Here is a 21,443-nt window from a genome sequence, read left to right on the forward strand (position 1 = left end):
GCTTCCTGTAATGGCTGAGCAGCACATACAGAGCCAAAAGAACACGTTCTTAACACAGGAGCAACTTCTGCACCAGCTGAGCTAATCCCTGTCATGGCTGTTCCTGAAGATTTCCCTGAACCAGTTAACCTTGTTTCTGATTCTGCACACGTAGTACATGTTGCTCACAAAACTGAAATTGCCTTCATCAAATTTCTGCCTGATGATAACCTACTTTTTCTTTTCCAAAGGTTTCAGTCCCTACTCAAGAGCAAGGTCTTCTCCTTTCTACATTACTCACATTTGGGCTCACACGCCCCTCCCCCCCTCAGCAGCCAATGCCAAAGCTGATACATTAGTTGCTCCTGTTTTTACAGATGCAGAAAATTTTCACACTTTAACTCATGTCAATGCTGCCGGACTCCGGACTCCGGACTCTGGAAAAAGTTCCCCCTTACATGGAAACAAGCTAAAACCATTGTAGGTCACTGACCTACTTGCCAGGTACTAATTTTACAGCCACTTTCTTCATGAGTTAATCCTAGAGGACTTTCACAGAATGCTCTCTGGCAAATGAACGTGACTCATTATCCAGCTTTCGGCAAACTCTCTTTTATACACGTAACTATTGACACCTTTTCTCATTTTTCTGGGCCACATGTCAAATGGGGGAAAATACAGCTCATGTTAAACGGCACATGCTTTCATGTTTCTCAGTTATGGGCTGTCCCGAGAAACGAAAAACTGACAACGGTCCCGGCTACGCTAGTGCTGCTTTTAAAAAGTTCACTCAAACACGGACAATTACTCACACAACTGGCATCCCCTGTAACTCTCAAGGACAAGCATTGGTAGAACGAGCTAATAAAACACTCAAAGATCAACTTCGAAAACAGGACACTAGGCCAGGCATGGTGGTTCCTGCCTGTAATCCCAGCACTTTGGAAGGCCGAGGCAGGCGGATCACCTGAGGTCAGGAGTTCGAGACCAGCCTGACCAATATGGAGAAACCCCAACTCTACTAAAAATGCAAAATTAGCCGGGTGTGGTGGCGCATGCCTGTAATCCCAGCTACACCAGAGGCTGAGGCAGGAGAATCGCTTGAACCTGGGAGGTGGAGGTTGTGGTGAGCCGAGATCGTGCCATTGCACCCCAGCCTGGGCAACAGGAGTGAAACTCCGTCTCAAAAAAAAAGAAAAGAAAAGAAAAGAAAACAGGATACTAAAGCGAAGAGGGATGCTTCTATCCCTCATGTCAGTTAAATCTGGCTCTTTTTACACTAAATTCTTGAACCTAGTAAGAAATCAACCTTTTACTGCAGCAGAACATTTCACTGGAAATAAATTTGATCCACAAAAAGGAAAGCGGGTATGGTGGAAGGATGCAAAAACTGACAAATGGGAATTAGGCACCGTGGTAACATGGGGGAGGGGTTTCGCTTGTGTTTCCCCAGGAGAAGGACAACAACCTGTGTGGGTTCCCTCCCGGCAACTGAAATTACATTATAACTCCAAAGATGAAAAGCTCTCAGAAACAAAAGGCGAAGAACCGTCAGAAATCGAAGGGCAAGGTTTGCCGCCCGACACATAAACTTCATGACCTCAACATTAGGACAAAATCTCGCCATGTGACCCACAATACCATTCTACTCCACCAACATGGGGTCAGATAAAGGTCTTATCACATCAAACAGAAAAATTACTGCAAGAAAAAGGAATTCCAAAAATGACGGGTAATATAATTCTGCCTGCCTTTATGGTAGTCAGCGTGGTGGTGAGCATACCAGGGGTTGGGACAACTGAAAATTATACCTACTGGGCATATGTTCCTTTTCCCCCTTTAATTCTGTCTCCCGGATAGACTCCTCAGTGAAAGCTTACACTAATAATAATGCATTCATGCCAGTCGCTAATGATGACAGGTTTCCAGCTCAACCAGAAGAAGGTATGCACTTTCTTTCTTTTTTTTTTTTTTTTTTTTTTTTTGAGATGGAGTCTGGCTCTGTCGCCCAGGCTAGAGTGCAGTGGAGCGATCTTGGCTCACTGCAAGCTCCACCTCCTGGGTTCATGCCATTCTCCTGACTTAGCCTCCCAAGTTGCTGGGACTACAGGTGCCCGCCACCACGTCTGGCTAATTTCTCTATTTTTAGTAAAGACGGGGTTTCACTGTGTTAGCCAGGATGATCTTGATCTCCTGACCTCCTCACCTCGGACTTCCGAAGTGCTGGGATTACAGGCGTGAGCCACTGTGCCTGGCCAAGGTATGCACTTTCATTTGTCAGTCGGCTACAAATATCCACCACTGTGCATTGGAACGTCGCCTGGCTGCTTAGCTTATTCTTATCAGAATTGGATGTGGACTGTACTGTCCTCTAGTAATGATTCTTATCAAGTACCTAATGTGTTCAGTAGCAATTATTTTCAACTTACGACTGTTAAAACCTAATCCACATGAGGAATGGAGGGTTCCTGTTACCACAAATAATAAAACAATAGGACTGCTAGACTGCTCCAAGGAACCTACAAAGGGACCTTTTTTAGTAAATTCAATTGTATGGAATGATTGTAATGCTTCAAAGTCTATAGTGTTCCAAAGTCTAGCTACAGGTGTTATTGACTGGGCTCCAAGAGGGTATGATTGGCGGAATTGCTCTGGCCAAAATACGAAATGCTCGTTGTTTAGTTTTTTGTTAGATTATATAGAGGACGGATGGCAGTCCTACAGGTTGAGGGAATAGGTGTCTCCTTACCCATTTAAGTGGATTTTAAGTGGATAGACACAGGCACAGTTTTTCCTAGATCAAAAATGATACACCCGATGGTTAACCCAGAACATCCTGAATCATGGCAATTAGCTGTAGCCATGACAGGAATAAGGCTATGGAACGCTATCTATCAACTCTCTCCTACTAATACCAAGCCACCCATATTCAACATCGCCTTGATGTCAGAACAGGTGATACCTATCAAGAGCTATGTCCACCCCCCCTTATATGCTGTTATGGAAATGTAATTATCGCTCCCAATACACGAACTATAGAATGTGATAACTGTAAGCTGTTCACGTGTATCAATGCTACTTTTTTTTTTTTTTTTTTTTTGAGGCGGAGTCTCGCTTTGTGGCCCAGGCTGGAGTGCAGTGGCCGGATCACAGCTCACTGCAAGCTCCGCCTCCCAGATTTACGCCATTCTCCTGCCTCAGCCTCCCGAGTAGCTGGGACTACAGGCGCCCGCCACCTCGCCCGGCTAGTTGTTTTTTTGTATTTTTAGTAGAGACGGGGTTTCACCATGTTAGCCAGGATGGTCTCGATCTCCTGACCTCGTGATCCGCCCGTCTCGGCCTCCCAAAGTGCTGGGATTACAGGCTTGAGCCACCGCGCCCGGCCTCGCCCGGCTAGTTTTTTGTATTTTTTAGTAGAGACGGGGTTTCACTGTGTTAGCCAGGATGGTCTCGATCTCCTGACCTCGTGATCCGCCCGTCTCGACCTCCCAAAGTGCTGGGATTACTGGCGTGAGCCACCGCGCCCGGCCATCAATGCTACTTTTAATCCCAGAACAAGTATTCTCTTGGTAAGGGCTAGGGAGGGGCTATGGATACCAGTTTCTTTACATCGCTCATGAGAGTCTTCCTCCTCTATACACATAGTCAATGAAGTTCTTAGTATCCTCAAAAGAACCAACAGATTCATTTTTACTCTTATTGCAGTCATTGCAGGACTAACTGTGGTTACTGCAACAGCAGCAACCGCTGGAGTTGCTATCCATAACTCTGTTCAAACCACTCAGTATGTTGAATCATGGCAGAAAAACCACCAGACTCTGGGATTCTCAGGCTCAAGTTGATCAAAAATTGGCTAATCAAATCTCCACCAGAGTGTAATCTGGCTGGGAGACAGAGTTATGAATTTGGAACGCTGTATGAAATTACAGTGTGATTAGAATACTTCTGATTATTGTACAATGCCTTATGCTTATAATAAAGATCAACATAGCTGGGAAAAAAGTCTCAAAACGTTTAAAAGCCTGGGATGATACTTTAACCTTAGATATTTCAAAACTTGAACAAATGTTTGAGGCCTCACAGGCTCATTTAACTACTGTTCCTGGCTCAGACATTTTTGAAGGAATAACTAAAGGATTATCTGATCTTAATCCCTTTAAATGGATCAAACCCCTTGGAGGATCATTGTTGTCACTGGCATTATTAATATTGGTATGTTTATGTTGTCTGCTTCTAGTCTGCAGATATCTCCAAGGAGTCCGAGGACAAGTCCGAAGTCAATGACAAGCAATGATGGCGATGACGATCTTAGTCAATAAAAATGGGGGAGATGTGGGCGGCAAGCTACTCAGGTGCCGAGGCAAGAGACCGAGGGAACAAGCTGTTCCAGTATAATAAAGAAAATATATAGAATAAGAATAGTTATACTAGAAATAGATGATAGATATGATTATATATGAATATCATTAATCATTAGTTTGTAGCATTACTCTTTATTCCAATATTATAATAATCTTTGTTCTACAATTATAACCTAGGAAAAACTAGTCCATAAACAGAGATAGGAGCTGAAGGGACACGGTGAGAAGTGACCAGAGGCGTAAGCCCTCTGTTATCCCAGGACAGGGCCACTAGAGGGCTCCCTGGTCTAGCAGCAACACCAGCACCCAGAGAGGCACCCATTACTTAGGCGACCTTGGTCTAGCGGTAGCATCTGTGCCTGGGGCAGGTACCCCTTACTTAGCAGACCAGGAAAGGGAGTCTCCCTTTCCCGGGGGGAGTTAGAGAAGACTCTGTCCACCACCTCTTGTGGAAGGCCTGACAGCCAGGCCCACGCGCAGCCATCAGGAGGCCGGACCTCTCCCCGTGATGCTGTGCTTCAGTGGTCACACTCCTGGTCTGCTTTCATGTTCCACCCTGTACACCCGGCTCTGCCTTCTACATAGCAGTAGCAGAATTAGTGAAAATACTAAAGTCTTTGAAATGCATAGAAGAAATAACGACATAGGGTGTCCTCTCTCTCCCCCCCCGCCCCTGCTACCAAAGAGGGGAGGGCCCCCTGTCCGGTGGACACGTGACTCGTGTGACCTTACCTATCATTGGAGATGGCTCACACTCCTTACCCTGCCCCCTTGTTCTCTATCCAATAACAGCACAACCAATAAATAACAGCGCAGCCAGGCACTCAGGGCCACTACCGACTGGTCTCCGCGTCTAGGTGGTAGTGGTCCCCTGGGCCCAGCTGTCTTTTCTTCTTTCTCTTGGTCTTGTGTCTTTATTTCTACGAGATCGTCTCCGCACACAAGGCGAAAAACCCACAGGCCCAGCAGGGCTGGACCCTACACAGGGTTTCACCATGTTGGCCAGGCTGGTCTCGAACTCTTGACCTCAGGTGACCCACCCACCTCGGCCTCCCAAAGTGCTAGGATTACAGGAGTGAGCCACCACGCCCAGCCAAAATAAAACTTCTTTAAGTTATTTTACAGTTTGGCTTTTTTCCGTTAACAAGTCATGACCCGGTGTTTCTCCTTCATGATTGGCTGTTTGCCCCAAATACTCTTCACTTGTTAACAGTGTCTCAGTTTGATTTTTAACAGAAGTGTGACTGGGAACCCCACACAAAAGGCGGGATTCCCCCCATGACTTCCGCACAATCTGGGGAGACGCGAGGCTGCGGGCGCAAAGCTGTCCAGAGAGAGCTTCGGGGCAAGGGCCCCAGTCGCCGCGCAGGGACGGAACAGGACGTCCGGGATCCCGGTCCCGACAGCCGGCCCAGACCCGCCCTGAGGCCAAAGGGACCGAGGTCTGAGCTGCGCCAGGGGTATTTGGGCCCCAGACCCCCCGAGTCGCAACCGGGAGGTCCGCGTTCCCCGGATTCCGCGATTCTGACCAGACCGTCCCCTAACCCTCAAACCCCACCTTGGGGCTTCCGGCTCTGCGTACTCACCATTTTTCAGCTTCCAGATATTCCGGGGTCTCCTGCAGGACCCCCGTGAGCAGTCCAGGACAGGACGCAGGCAACAGAAAGACAAAAGCTACGGAGGAGCGAGCTGTTCTGTCTCAGAGCAGGAAAGACAGAATCCCGACCTCAGGTCACCGTTAGCAGCCAAGGAACGAGGAAAGCGGCAACTTGGCGCCCGCCTTCCGGCGGATAACAGCTGGCAGGGCCCCGCCCCAGCACCCCGATTGGATAGAGCATCCTGCCCCGCCCCCTCAGCCCTGAGTGACAGCAGAAGCCCTGGGTAACAGGGCCCTGCAGAGAAGGTGGGTCCTGTTCCAGCCGCAGGTTCTCTAAATGAGCTGTTTCAGCTCCCTGCCCTTCGGACATTGGCATTTCAGCCAAACTTGCTCCTAATTTCTACAAGGGACACTGTTGTCTTTTTCACTCAATGGGCTCCTTCGCCCTGCAAAGGGTCACAAATGTGTGTAGGGAATTCCAGCCTCAAAAGTCCAATAGAGGTGAAGGAAATTAAATTTTTTTTACCCCAAAATATATTTCTTTGACTTTTTTTTTTCTTTTTTTGAGACTGGGTCTCACTTTGTCATCCACGCTGGAGTGCCGTGGCGCTGTCCTGGCTCACGGCAATCTCCATCTCCTGGGTCCAAGCGATTTTACTGTCTCAGCCTCCCTAGTAGCTGGGAGGGACTACAGGCGTGCTCCACCAACCCTGATAATTTTTGTATTTTTAGTAGAGATGGGGTTTCAGCCAGGCTGGTCTCGAACTCATGAGCTCAAGCGATCCGCCCCGGCCTCCCATAGTGCTAGGATTACAGGCGTGAGCCACCGCGCCTGGTCACTCCTTTGACATATTTTGAAATCGTGGCCGCTTGGCCAACAGAGTGGTCTTGCCAAGGTGCCTTTGGGAGGAAAATGTGCATCTGCGAGAATCTCCGTTAATGAAGCCATGGCCCCCTTCCTGCTTATTTCCCTTCACCGGAACTAGTAGAGATGCAGGGTCTGATATCTTTTTTTTTTTTTTGAGACGGAGTCTTGCTCTGTCACCCAGGCTGGAGTGCAGTGGCCAGATCTCAGCTCACTGCAAGCTCCTCCTCTCGGGTTCACGCCATTCTCCTGCCTCAGCCTCCCGAGTAGCTGGGACTACAGGCACCCGCCACTTCGCCCGGCTAGTTTTTTTTTTGTTTTTTTTTTTGTATTTTTTAGTAGAGACGGGGTTTCACCGTGTTAGCCAGGATAGTCTCGATCTCCTGACCTCGTGATCCGCTCGTCTCGGCCTCCCAAAGTGCTGGGATTACAGGCTTGAGCCACCGCGCCCGGCCAGGTCTGATATCTTTAAAACCCGAACACAGGCAGGAAGCCGTGACTCACGCCTCCAATCCCAGCAATTTCGGAGGCCGAGGTTGGAGGATCTCTTAAAGCAAGCTTGTCCAACCTATGGCATGCGGGCCAAGGACGGCTTTGAACAGAGCCCAACACAAATTAGTAAACTTTCTTAAAATATTAGATTTCTTTTTGCGATTTTCTGCCGTGCACCGTGGCTCACTCCTGTAATCCCAGCACTTTGGGAGGCTGAGGCGGGCAGATTACAAGGTCAGGAGTTCGAGACCAGCCTGGCCAATATGGTGAAACCCCGTCTCTACTAAAAATACAAAAATTAGCCAGGTGTGGTGGCAGGTGTCTGCGGTTCCAGCTACTCAGGAAGCTGAGACAGGAGAATCGCTGGGACCTGGAAGCAGAGGCTGCAGTGAGCCAAGATCACGCCACTGCACTCCAGCATAGGCGACAGTGAGATACCGGATTAAAAAAAAAAAAGATTTTTTTGCGATTTTTTTTCTTTTCTTTTTTTTTTTTTGCTCATCAGCTGTCATTAGTGTTAGTGTGTTTTATGTGTGGCCCAAGACAATTCTTCTTCCAATGTGGCCCAGGAAAGGCAAAAGATTGGACATCCCTGCCTTAAAGCAAGGAGTTGAAGGCCTGGTCAACACAGGGAGACTCCCATCTTTATTATTTAAGTACACAAATAAAAAGAAAAATGTTAAAAAGTTGGAAAAGAAGCATTTCTCTTTTCTTTGTGAGAGGCTTCATTTATATAACAGTCCATCTTGGCTAGTCAAGCCCCTTTCTTTCCCTCTGTCAGAAGATATCTTGCCACTAAATCCGATTTGCCAACATAACCTGGGATTTTTGGGCCATGCTGAGTCCGCATTCTTTGCTGTCCTCAGGATGGTATATAAGCTTTTCCGTGTTATTGTTGGGGGGGGTTCATTCTGAAGGTTCCTGCGTGTACACTCTAAATAAATTTGTATGCCTTTTCAGAGTTAATCCAACTGCCTCATGTCAATGAGTTTTCAGCAAACCTTTAGGGCAGACACCAGGAGCTTATTGCCCCCACAAAGCCACCCCCTTTGGCTCAGAGCAGGAGGGGAACCCAGACCAGGCCAAGAATGACTGCACCAAGAGGGAGAAGCAGGTGTCCTCCAGGGAGCCAGAAATGGAGATGAGGCAAGGCCAAGGCTTCCTCATCTTCGCTCTCCCCACTGCCCACCCCCACCCCTTCACAGTATAGAAATGCTCTCTCCTTCCAGATCTTCATTTTCCTCAGCAGGAAACTCTCACCTGGTGACAATTTAATCTTCTGACCTACATAAACTGTCAACTTCATAAGCCCTTTGTTATAAGACAAACCAAACAAGTCTCACTGAGGTTGACCTTCACAGATTTTCTTCATATGTAACAATTACCGTCTGACCCCAGCGACTCTATGCATGTCAAAACCAAAACACTTCCCAGAAAACGGCCCCAGGCTCCAGAGGGGCAACCTCAGAAACGATGGAACCCCCAAGCACACCTGCATGTAGGTCTCCTGCTTTCCAGGGCCCTGCAGCTTCTCAGAATCCACTCTCTGCAGCTATTCTGGGCAGCTGGAGGCCACCTGCAGGGGAAGGCAGGGTGCCCCGGAAGCCCCAGGGAGCTTCCTTTCCCTTCCTTTGCAGGCTCCACACTGGCCTCAGGCTCTGCTGCCCCCTGCAGGTTATTCAGCTGCTTCCCACTCCATTGATTAGTTTCATGAGACAAACACCCTCAATCCCACTATGTGAGTAATACACCAATAGAGTCCCTGCTCTCCTCCTGATTGTGTGTATAAAATGGGGAAGACACATTCTAAGATATTTAAATGCATTAAAAGACTTCTAAATCGCGACGCTGGTGGTGGCAGCTGAGGGCCCTGTAGCAGCAGCTGCTCTAAAGCACAAGCCAGGCGGTGGGATTGGGGTCCTGGGATGTGGTGCCTGAGGTGGAGAGAAGCAGCAGCACCCACAGAGCTCAGGCATGGAGGATCTGATGCCCGCCAAAATGGTGGTACCCAAAGTAGAAAGTTCACATTTTTGGCCAGACGCGGTGGCTCACGTCTGTAATCCCAGTACTCTGGGAGGCATAGGTGGGTGGATAACCTGAGGTCAGGAGTTCCAGACCATCCTGGCCAAGATGGCGAAACCCCATCTCTACTAAAAGTACAAAAATTAGCCAGGCATGGTGGCATGCGCCTGTAGTCCCAGCTACTCAGGAGGCTGAGGCAGGAGAATTGCTTGAACCTGGGAGGCAGAAGTTGCAGTGAACCGAGATTGCGCCACTGCATTCCAGCCTGGGCAACAAGAGCAAAACTTTATCTCAAAAAAAGAAAAAAATAAGAATTTTGAAACTAATGCTATATAAGACAAAAGATTTTTTCCTGAAATCTGTCTTTATCTGGGCTTTTCTGTGCAAAATTTTCTTATCTTTCCAATTGTAATGAAAATACAATTTACAATTCATTTAAAAAATCTGAAGCTGCAATAGATGAACACTTTTTTTTGTTTTTTAACAAAGGCTCTCACTCAGTTGTCCAGGCAGGAGTACAGTGGCGCAATCACAGCTCACCGCAGCATCAACCTCCCAGGCTTTGGTTATCCTTCTGCCTCAGCCTCCTGGATAGCTGGGAGTACAGGTACATGCCACCATAACCAGCTAATTCTTTGTATTCTGTGTAGAGAGAGGGAATCATCATGTTGCTGTGGCTGGTCTTGAGCTCCTGGGCTCAAGTGATCCTCCTGCCTTGGCCTCCCAAATTGTTGAGATTACGGATGTGAGCCACTGTGCTCAGCAATGAATAATTCTTTATAAGGGGACAAACCCTGTCTGAGCATGATGGCTCATGCCTGGAATCCCAGCACTCTGGGAGAATTGCTTGAGACAAAGAATTAGAGAGCAGCTGGGCAACATAGCATACTCCTGTGTCTATTACTTAAAATTCTAAATGAAAGTCTGAAAAGCAGAATTTCCCACCTATTCTCTCTGAGGGAGCCTTCATCTACACAACAAGGTCTGCTTTGCTAGCCAAGCTTCTTCCCTTCCTCTTGCAGAATCTGTCTTGCTATTAAATCTGACTTATCCATCAAACCTGGGATTTTTTTGGCCATGCCACGTCTGCATTCGTTCCTACCCTGGAATGGTATACAAGTTTTTGTTTTATTGATGGGTGGGTCTTCATTCTGAAGGCTCCCATATATACATGTTAAATTTGTATAACTTTTCTCCTATTAATCTGCTTAACTTCCTTGATCTGAAATTTTTTTCCTGTTTTTCCACCTTATTAAAAAAAGCACAAAAGTAAAACATGCATATCTTAAAATGAGCATTTTCATATCTCATGAATCAAGGTATTTTCCATATATAACCAGAAAATGCTGTTCATATTTAATAATTCCTTAACATCAACACAGAGTAATATTAAAACCTTATTAATTATATAACGCGGAATTCTGAAAGCTTAGTTTGAATTCGTTTCATTTTCTCTGTTACACATTGAAGAGAGTGTGGTGTTATGGTATGTATTTGTTCTCATCCAGGGTGATGTTGGGTGTGTTAGGCCTCTGGGGAAGGCCCCTGACCTTCTGCTGCCCTCTTTCCACTCTAATGTTTCCCCACTTTTTTGATTGTGGTCTTAAAACCCTCCCATGAGAGGGTCCCACTGACTTCACAAAGAGTTTTAGTCTTGGAAATACTCATGATATTCCCTATCTGTAGCTGTGTGTCTCAAGTTAGTTCAGAATAAACTACGTGTGTGGACTGCTAAAATAACTTATTTCTAAATGCTGAAAGTCAAAAATTGCAGATTTCCTTGTCTAACCAGATGCAGAAAAGCATATGTTATGAAGGATCAGGACTCCAACAGGCACTAACATCACTGCCTTCCAAAATTAGTGGCCTTCCTGGCATATGAACACCCTTTGGGACTGTGCTCCAATGTCTCTCTGGGTTGCTACTTGGCTCTTTGTGAAAGATCAAGACACTCCCACAGTCTAGACCAATGTCAGGCTCTCCAGTGTGTCCTGTTCATCACCCTCACCCTGCACTTCTATTGTTACTGTCATTGGCCATTCCAACACTGTGCTTGCATCCTGTGGAAAGTCACATTTGGGGTCAAGTGGATGGTGGTGTTTCTACTCTTCGGTGAAAAGTATCAGGGTGCATTTGGCCTTCAAGGCAGAAGGATGAGACGGGGGTTAGATCCAGGTGCACCCACCTGTTTTTTAAATTTATTTTTAATTTTTTGTGATGGAGTCTCACTCTGCTCATCAGGCTGGAGAGTGCAATGGCCTATTCTCAGTTCAGTGTAACATCCGCCTCCCAGGCTCAAGCAATTCTCCTGTCTCAACCTCCTGAGTAGCTGGAATTACAGGCACACACCATGATGCCCATCTAATTTTTGTATTTTTAGTAGAGATGGGGTTTCACCATGTTGGCCAGGCTGGTCTTGAACTCCTGACCTCAAGTGATCCACCCGCCGCAGCCTCCCAAAGTGCTGGGATTACAGGTGTGAGCCACTGCACCTGGTCAGGTACCACCATCTCTGCCACTGCCCTGTTTTCCCTGCTGTGAGTCACTTTGTGTGATCTGACAATCAATGATTCCACCCTTCACTGATGTGGATACATTATCTGGGACTGGGTATGTCATCTCCAAACACAAATAGGGTTTGGTCAACGATTGATGCTGAACCCTTTGGTGCCTGATTTTGACCTTAGGGTTTTTTTTTAAATAAGGGTTTCTGAAGAGAAGCTTCATTAGTACCTTAAGAGAAGTGATTGTTCTACGCCATTGAATAATATATAAAAGTCACTTTTCCACGTTGCTGTTAACTTTACACTGCTGAGATAAGCAGGCTGTTGACAAGTTAGCATCAACAGCACAATATCAGAGAAAGAAAGGCTTGTATTTAGAATATTTACACAAATTTATTACCCTCCTATGTCTCAGTAAAGCAATTTGAAAAAATATAGCTTTATAAGGCATACATGAACGTGTACGTTTTAACTAAGGTACTTTCTAGTAAACAATGCCCATACATTTCAGGAAATATTTTAGTCTTTAGAGAATAAGTAAGGCAAAAACAGGACCAGGAGTCTAGAGCTGACCTCCCCTCACCACAAGGCCAAGTCTTTTTTCTTGAGACGGAGTTTCACTCTTTTTACCCACGCAGTAGTGCAATGGTGCCATCGTGGCCCACTACAACCTCTGCCCTCCCCGTGGATTCAAGTGATTCTCCTGTCTCAGCCTCCTGACTAGCTAGGATTACAGAAGCATGCCACCATGCCCGGCTAATTTTTGTATTTTTAGTAGAGATGGGGTTTCATCACATTGGTCAGGCTGGTCTCAAACCACTGATCTCAGGTGATCCACCTGCTTCAGCCTCCCAATGTGCTGGGATTACAGGCGTGAGCCACTGTGTCCAGCCAAGGCCAAGTCTTTTACCACTGGAGAGACAGAAGTCACACACCAGGCATATGAGACAATGCTCCTCAGTGACCATGATGGATCAGGACAAAAAAAGAGAACATTTTATAACTACATTTCTAAATGTGATAAAAGAAAACATATTTCAAATCATAACCATGACCAAAATTTTTCTCTTCTTACTAATGTGACTTGTAATTCTCATACATCCCACAGTCATTTATGACTTGTGGTCATATTTACCACTACACTATATTACACCCTTGCTGACAGCAGGTATGGCACTGGTGGTTTTGGGGAAGAAGGCACTCAGAGGTATATGAGATAACTTTTGGTATTATGAGTGAATGAAAAATTAGGGTTGAGGCTGGGCCCAGTGGTTCATGTCTGGAATTAGGATTCCACTTTAGGAAGCCAAGGTGGGCGGATCACGAGGTCTGGAGTTTGAGACTAGCCTGGCTAATATCGTGAAATTCCATCTCTACTAAAAAATACAAATATTAGCTCGGTGAGGTGGGGCACACCTGTAGTCCCAGCTACTCACGAGGATGAAGCAGGAGAATCGCTTGAACCTAGGAGGCGGAGGTGGCAGTAAGCTGTGACGCACCACTGCACTCTATCCTGGGCAACAGAATGCGACTGTTTAAACACACACACACACACACACACACACACACACACACACACACACACACTCAGCAAAATTAGGGTCGAAATAAAAAATAAGTACATAAGCATGAAAAGTAAAATTTTTTTTTTTTTTTTTTTTTTTTTTTTTGGAGACGGAGTCTCACTCTGTCGCCCAGGCTGGAGTGCTGTGGCTGGATCTCAGCTCACTGCAAGCTCCGCCTCCCGGGTTTACGCCATTCTCCTGCCTCAGCCTCCGAGTAGCTGGGATTACAGGCGCCCGCCACCTCGCCCGGCTAGTTTTTTGTATTTTTTAGTAGAGACCGGGTTTCACCGGGTTAGCCAGGATGGTCTCAATCTCCTGACCTTGTGATCCACCCGTCTCGGCCTTCCAAAGTGCTGGGATTACAGGCTTGAGCCACCGCGCCCGGCAAAATTTTTTTTTTTTGAGACAGAGTCTCGCTCTGTCACCCAGGCTAGAGTGCAGTGGCACGATCTCAGCTCACTGCAAGCTCCACCTCCCGGGTTCACGCCATTCTCCTGCCTCAGCCTCCCGAGTAGCTGGGACTACAGGCGTCAGCCACCACGCCCGGCTCAATTTTTTTTTTTTTTGTATATTTAGTAGAGATGGGGTTTCACTGTTAGCCAGGATGGTCTCGATCTCCTGATCTCGTGATCTGCCCGCCTTGGCCTCCCAAAGTGCTGGGATTACACACGTGAGAGACTGTGCCTGGCAGTTTTTATTTCAGATGGAGTCTTGCTCTGTTGCCAGGCTGGAATGCAGTGGTGTGATCTCTGCTCACTGCAACCGCCGCCTCCCAGATTCAAGTGATTCTCCTGCCTCAGCCTCCCAAGTAGCTGGGACTACAGGTGTGTGCCACCACACCCAGCTAATTTTGTATTTTTAGTAGAGACAGGGTTTTACCATGTTGGTCAGAATGGTCTCGAACTCTTGACCTCATGATCTGCCTGCCTCGGCCTCCCAAAGTGCTGGGATTACAGGCATGAGCCACTGGCCACTGTCCCTGGTGCAAAAAGTACAATTTCCATGAGGAAAAAGATGTCTGACATTTTATCCACATGGTAATACTGACTCGCAATGTCCAAATAATAACAATGTAACATTATAAGCTTGATCTAATACATAAAACCAATAGGATATTTTATTATAGCTTAATTATTTAAAAATAACATGTTAGTATACAGTTATGATAAAGTTGTTTACATTCATTATCTGTATTCAAAGAATCTTGGCAGATCTGAAGGCTTTCCCACACTGCTTACATTCATAGGGTTTCTCCCAAGTGTGAATGCTTCCATGCCATTGAAGGCGCGAGGCTGATCTGAAGGCTTTCCCACACCGCTTACATTCATAGGGCTTCACTCCAGTGTAAGTCCTTTCATGATATTGAAGGGAACTAGAAGAAATGCTTTTCCACATCACATACACTCATAGGGTTTCTCTCCCATGTGAGTCCTTTCATGACGTTGAAAAGAAGTAAAAGAAATGAAGGCTTTCCCACACTGCTTACACTGATAGAGTTTCTCCCCAGTGTGAGTCATTTCATGGTATCGAAAAGAACTGGAACATGTGAAAGCTTTGCCACACTGCTTGCATTCATAGTGTTTCCTTCCAGTGTGAGTCTATTCATGTCCATAAAAGGAACCAGGCTAGCTGAATGCTTTCCCACAACCCTTACATTCATATGGCTTCTCTCCCATATGAGTCCTTGCATGTATATGCAAGGAAGAATAATAATTGAATGCTTTTCCGCATTCCTTACATTCACAGTGTTTCTCTCCAATGTGTGTTCTTGCATGTACTTGAAGGATCTTGGCAGATGTGAATCCATTCCCACAATGCTTACATTCATAGGGCTTTTCTCCTCTGTGCTTCCTTTCATGTTTTTGAAAAGAAGACAATTTACAGAATGCTTTTTCACATTCCTTACATTCATAGGGTTTCTCTCCAGTGTGAGTTCTTTCATGCATCTGAAGGTTTGAGGCAGATCTGAAGGCTTTCCCACATTGCTTACACTCATAGGGTTTCTCTCCAGTGTGAGTCCTACCATGCTTTCGAAGGTTTGAGGCACAACTGAAGGCTTTCCCACATTGCTTACACTCATAGGGTTTCTCTCCAGTGTGAGTCCTACCATGCATTCGAAGGTGTGAGGCAGATCTGAAGGCTTTCCCACACTGCTTACATTCATAGGGTTTCTCTCCAGTATGAGTCCTTTCATGATATCGAAGGGAATTGCAACATCTGAAGGCTTTACCACATTGCTTGCATTTGTAGGGTTTCTCTCCAGTGTGAGTTTTTTCATGTGTTTGAAATGACTTGGCAGAATAAAAGCTTTTCTCACATATCTTACATTTATAAGGTCTTTCTCCAGAGGGCATTCTTATGTGTTTTTCTGTCCTTTCATGAATTTGAAGGTACTTCACATATCTGAAGGTTTTCCCACATTCCTTACATTCATAGGGTTTCTCTCCAGTATGAGTCCTACCATGCACTCGAAGGTGTGAGGTAGATCTGAAGGCTTTCCCACATTCCTTACATTCATAGGGTTTCTCTCCAGTGTGAGTCCCACCATGCACTCGAAGCTGTGAGGCAGATCTGAAGGCTTTCCCACACTCCTTACACTCATAGGGTTTCTCTCCAGTGTGAATCCTTTCATGATATCGAAAGGAACTGGAAAGATTGAAAGCTTTACCACACTGGTTGCATTTATAGCGTTTCTCTCCAGTGTGAGTTTTTTCATGTGTTTGAAATGACTTGGCAGAATAAAAGCCTTTCTCACATATCTTACATTTATAAGGTCTTTCTCCAGAGTTCATTCTGTGTGTTTGAAAACTTATAAGATAGGATAAGGCTTCCCCATATTGCTTACATTCATACGCCTTTTTCCCATAGTGGGTCTTTTCATGTCTACGAACAGAACTGGTATACGTGAATGCTTTTCCACATTCTTTGCATTGATAAGGCTTCTCCCCCATGTGACTCCTTTCATGTCTATGATAGGAACTGGAACTATGAAATGCCTTATCACATTTGCTACATTCATAGGGCTTCTCCCCAGTGTGAGTTCTTTCATGTATTTGAAGGGTAGCAGAATAACTAAAGGATTTACTACATTGTTTACATTCATATGGTTTCTCTCCAGTGTGTGTTCTTTCATGGATAAGACATAAACTGAAACAATGGAAGGCTTTCCCACAAAATTTACATTTATAAGGTCCATCCCCTTTGTGCATTACCATGTGTCTTCGAATGCTTGAATGGAAAATAAAGGTTTTTCCACATTCTTTACAAGCATAGGGTTTCTCTCCAATGCGATCCCTTTCTTGTGTTCTAAGGGAGGGGCGATACCTGAAGGTTTTCTTATTCTTAGGTTGTTGACACTTATATGGCTTCGGTTGACACTTATATGGCTTTGGTCCATACTCTTGATACTCATATGCCTTGTGTCCAATGTCACCTCTGATGTTCATATTAAAAGATGAGTTACCTATGCCAACTTCTGCACACACAAAGCTGTCACATGATTTTACTTCAGGAGAAGTTTGCTTCTCCTGGAAGTTCAGCCCGTCATCTGGAACCTGGGTAAAAGTTTCTCCACAATGACTGTCTTCTTTAATTTCATTGACTTTCTCTTCTATGAGACTCCTGTAAAACATGAGAAGTACATTATGAAGGGTTTGTTTATAAGCAATTTTATATTCATCAACAAGTATTGCACTTGCATTTTTAACACTGTCCATCAAAGTGTAGGCTTTCTGCCCTGGCTGAGTTGTTTGAAGGTGACTGGACATGTTCTACAAGATGACCCAGCCACAGCTGTTGTTTAAAAAAATATTCATAAGGGGCTTAATACTATTCCCATGTAAACTATTTTACAATTACTAAATACTCTATGTCATTTTTCTTTTGAGTCCGGTACTTGTCCTGTTGCCCATGCTGGAGTGCTATGATATCATCATAGCTTACTGCAGCCTTTACTGGCTCAAGTGATCCTCCTGCCTCAGCCTCCTGAGTAGCTGGGACTACTGATGAATACCACAATGCCCAGCTAATTTTTGGCCATTGTTGATATGTGGTCTCGCTATATTGCACAGGCTGTTCTTGAACTGCTGGCCTCAAGCTATCTTCCTATCTCCACTTCTCAAAGGATTGGGATTACAGGAGTGAGCCCTCAGCCTCAGTCACATTTAAATATCTGTTTTGAGAAAATATTCTAAGAAGAAATGAATTTGATGCTGGATTTAGTTCTTTGTTTTACTTCTCTTCAACATATTCTCATATTCTAAGATTGTGTGGAGAGACAGTGCTTTCTCTTGTAAGTGCAAATTACCTGAAGCTTCTTCTGGGGATTTTGTACTCATATTCAATGTTCTGGTCTTTCCACTTTTTCCCTAAAATACAGACACAGAAAAATAGTCCTGAAGCATATAAAATTGTGAAAAAATTATTAGATTCTATGCCCATGATTTACTGCAGCCATGCCTTATTTATTCATCAAAGTATTTCCTGTCTGTGTTCAAAATCACTCAGCAACATTGATGAGCTAGAAACACTGGTTCACTAATGCACTGAGGAAAGGAAAACTGTCATCCTTACCTATAGAGGTCAGGTTCCTGAAAGTTTCCAGCATCACTTCCCTGAAGAGATTCTTCTGGGAAATATCCAGCAATGTCCACTCTTCCTGGGTGAAGTTCACAGCCACATCCTCAAAGGCCACTGGGTCCTGAAACATCTCATATGTGTAGAGGAGGATGGGTAAGAGTGACAGCACTGGGGGCCTAGACTCTATTCCCAAGAAGTTCTCAGGATGCCGTGGACTCCAAACACTTATTCCCTGCTTTGGTCATCAGATCCCTTTCTCTCCTTCTATACTTACTTTCTTCCATAAAGCAACTTTTTAAAAAGTTTTTTTGAGACAGAGTTTCGCTCTTGTTGCCCAGGCTGGAGTGCAATGGCGTGATATTGGCTCACAACCGGGGTTCAAGTGATTCTCCTGCCTCACCCTTCCGAGTAGCTGGGATTACAGGCATAAGCCACCACGCCCAGCTAATTTTGTATTTTTAGTAGAGATGGGGTTTCTCCCTGTTGGTCAGGCTGGTTTCAAACTTCCAACCTCAGGTGATACACCCGCCTCGACCTCCCAAAGTGCTGGGATTACAGGCGTGAGCCACTGTGTCCAGCCAGCAATTTTTTTTTTTTTTTTTTTCTTAACAGAGTCTCTCTTTGTTGCCCAGGCTGGAGTTGAATGGCACAATCTTGGTTCACTACGACCTCTGCCACCTGGGTTCACGTGATTCTCATGCCTCAGTCTCCTCGGTAGTTGAAACCACAGGCATGTGCCACCGTGTCCAGCTAGTTCATAAAGCAATTGTGATGCTAGAACTGAACAAGTGGTAGGCAACAGCAGGATACAAAAATGTGTGTTTTCGCTGAAACTAAGGAAGGAGACCACCTCTCTTATTGTCTCATATTTCAGAAAACAAAAGAGGAAGCAAAAGTTAGAGGAAGGCAGAAACGAGATCAATAGTCAGATAGTCTGGTGCCACACCCCAGGCCTGGTAGTTAAAAATCAACTCCTGACCTAACCACTTGTATTAGCTATAGATGCCAGACATTGTATGAGAAAGCATTCTGAAACTCTGTTCTGTTCTGCTCTGTCCTGTTAATGATGCATGCAGCCCCAGTTATGCACCCCATGCTTGCTCAATCAATCACGATCCTTTCACGTGGACTCCGTAGAGTTGTAAGTCTTTAAAAGGGGCAGGAATTTCTCTCTCTCAGGGAGCTTGGTTTTTAAGATGCAAGTCTGCCAACACTCCCAGCTAAATAAAGCCACTTCCTTCTCTAACCCAGTGTCTGAGAGGTTTTGTCTGTGGCTCGTCCTGCTACATTTCTTGGTTCCCTGACCGGGAAATCACCAAGGTGACCAGCAGACAGCCGAGGCAGCCCCTTAGGCGGCTTAAGCCTGCCCTGTGGAGCATCCCTGCAGGGGACACTGGCCAGCTTGAGTGATGCGGATCCTGAGAGTGGTCCCGGGTAGGCAACTGCACCAGTGGAACGCCTCACCAGAGCAGTGCATGACAGGCCCTCATGGAGAATCAACACAGTGGCTGAACACCAGGAAGGAATTGGAACTTGGAGTCTGGACCTCTGGAACACGGTAAGACCAGTCTTGGGAACTTGCCCACTCCATTTGAGTGGAAGTGTGGCCTGATCACCCACGGTGTGCCTTTATCGGCACTTTGTTTTCGGTTTTGATTTTGACTTTGCTTGAAGTGCTTGACGAACAGGCGTGCCCTTATTGGCACTTCGGCTTTGGTTCTGATTTTGATTTAGTGTGAATTAGACGAGTGAGTGACCTTTACCCTTTCCCTTTTATAGTGTGAGTGTTGTCTTGTCTCAAGAGAAAAATGGGTCAGACACAAGGTAAGCCCACCCCACTAGGAACTATGTTAAAAAAATTTTCAAAAAGGGATTTAAGGGAGACTATGGAGTTACTATAATACCAGGAAAACTTAGAACTTTGTGTGAGACAGACTGGCCAGCATTAGAGGTGGATTGGCCATCAGAAGGAAGCCTGGATAGGTCCCTTATTTCAAAGGTATGGCACAAGATTACCTGGAAGCCAAGGCATCCAGATCAGTTCCTGTTCATAGACACTTGGTTACAGCTGGTTTTACACTCCCCCGCCAGTGGTTGAGAGGACAGGCAGCAGCACTGTTACTGGCAAAGGGACAGATAGCCCACGAGGAATCTTGCTCCACCCACCGAGGGAAGTCAGCTCCTAAAGTTCTATCTGACCCAATGTCAGAGGACCCATGGCAGGAAATGGCACCAGCAATGCCCCCGGCCCTTACTTGGAAGAGAGACTCCCCACTCCTGAGCCCACAGCACCTGTGCCTCCACCAGACACATACACCCCTAGACCAACCAGAGCAGACAAGAGAGAATGTGGAGCTGCAGGAGAAACCCCTCACTTGGCAGCTCGTTTACAACCTAAGACTGGAAAGACAAGTGCCCCCAGTTAAAGAAGAAACAAAATGGCTCCAAGCCAGAGGTCTCAGGCAAGGACGAAAGGGCCTTGTTTAATCTGGCAGAAGGGTTACTGGACTAAGGGGGACCGGGCTCAGGTGCCCCCAATGAGCCCATGGTCAGGATGACAGTTGGGGACAAGGACATTGAGTTTCTTGTCAATACTAGTGCTGAACATTCAGTAGTAACCAGCCCGGTCGCCCCCTTATCCAAAGAGACTATTGATATAATCGAAGCCACAGGAGTCTCTGCAAAACGAGCTTTCTGCTTGCCCTGAACTTGTACTGTAGGGGGACACGAAGTAGTTCACCAGTTCTTGTACATTCCCAACTGCTCCTTGTCCTTGCTGGGAAGGGACTTGCTTAGCAAGCTGAGAGCCACCATCTCTTTTACAAAGCACAGCTCTTTTACAGCTAAAGTTACCTGGAAGGGGAGTCATCATGGCCCTTACGGTTCCCCGGGAGGAGGAATGAAGACTTTTCTTAACCAAGCCAGGCTAAGAGATAAGACCAGCTGTGGCTGAGTGGTGGTCAAAGGTGTGGGTGGAAGATAACCCTCCAGGGCTGGCAGTCAACCAAACCCCTGTACTTACAGAAGTTAAGCCTGGGGCCCAGCTGGTCAGGCAAAAACAGTACCCGGTCCCCCAGAGAAGCTCTTGAAGGTATCCAGGTCCATCTCAAGCACCTGAGAGCCTTTGGAATTACAGTTCCTTGTCAGTCTCCATAGAACACTCCCCTCCTGCCATTTCCCAAGCCAGGGACCAAGGACCACAGGCTAGTATAGGACTTGCGCTTGGTCAATCAAGCTCAGAAAGAAAGCGGGTCATCTGCAGCCTACCGCAGCCTAAAACCAGAAGGCAGGTGAGAGAATTCTTAGGGTTCTGCAGACTGTGGATCCCAAACTTTGCAGTACTGGCCAAACCTCTATATGGGGTCACAAAGGCGGGTGCCGGGAACCTTTTGAATGGGAATCCCAACAACAGTGAGCCTTTCATGAGTTAAAAGAAAATCTTATGTCAGTCCCAGGCCTGGGGCTACCTGATCTGACAAA

The 21,443-nt window shown here is 46.0% G+C and overlaps 1 protein-coding gene across 7 annotated transcripts in view; it reads right to left on the reverse strand.

The window, feature by feature from the left end:
- Positions 1-21,443, reverse strand: part of LOC103233952 (uncharacterized) — an 82,272-nt gene that overhangs the window by 44,146 nt on the left and 16,683 nt on the right. For 6 of the 7 annotated variants that reach the window (XM_073016910.1, XM_073016914.1, XM_073016909.1 and 3 more), the window contains exons 2-4: positions 17,958-18,093; positions 17,692-17,752; positions 5,927-17,006 (exon numbers count right to left, since the gene is read on the reverse strand). In XM_073016910.1, coding sequence (XP_072873011.1) covers positions 15,011-17,006; positions 17,692-17,752; positions 17,958-18,093 — 2,193 coding nt within the window. In that variant the 3' untranslated portion in view covers positions 5,927-15,010. The remainder of the gene's footprint in view (positions 1-5,926; positions 17,007-17,691; positions 17,753-17,957; positions 18,094-21,443) is intronic. The other variant, XM_073016915.1, reaches the window with a different exon arrangement.

Source organism: Chlorocebus sabaeus, chromosome 6, assembly GCF_047675955.1.
Source record: "Chlorocebus sabaeus isolate Y175 chromosome 6, mChlSab1.0.hap1, whole genome shotgun sequence".
NCBI lineage: Eukaryota > Metazoa > Chordata > Mammalia > Primates > Cercopithecidae > Chlorocebus > Chlorocebus sabaeus.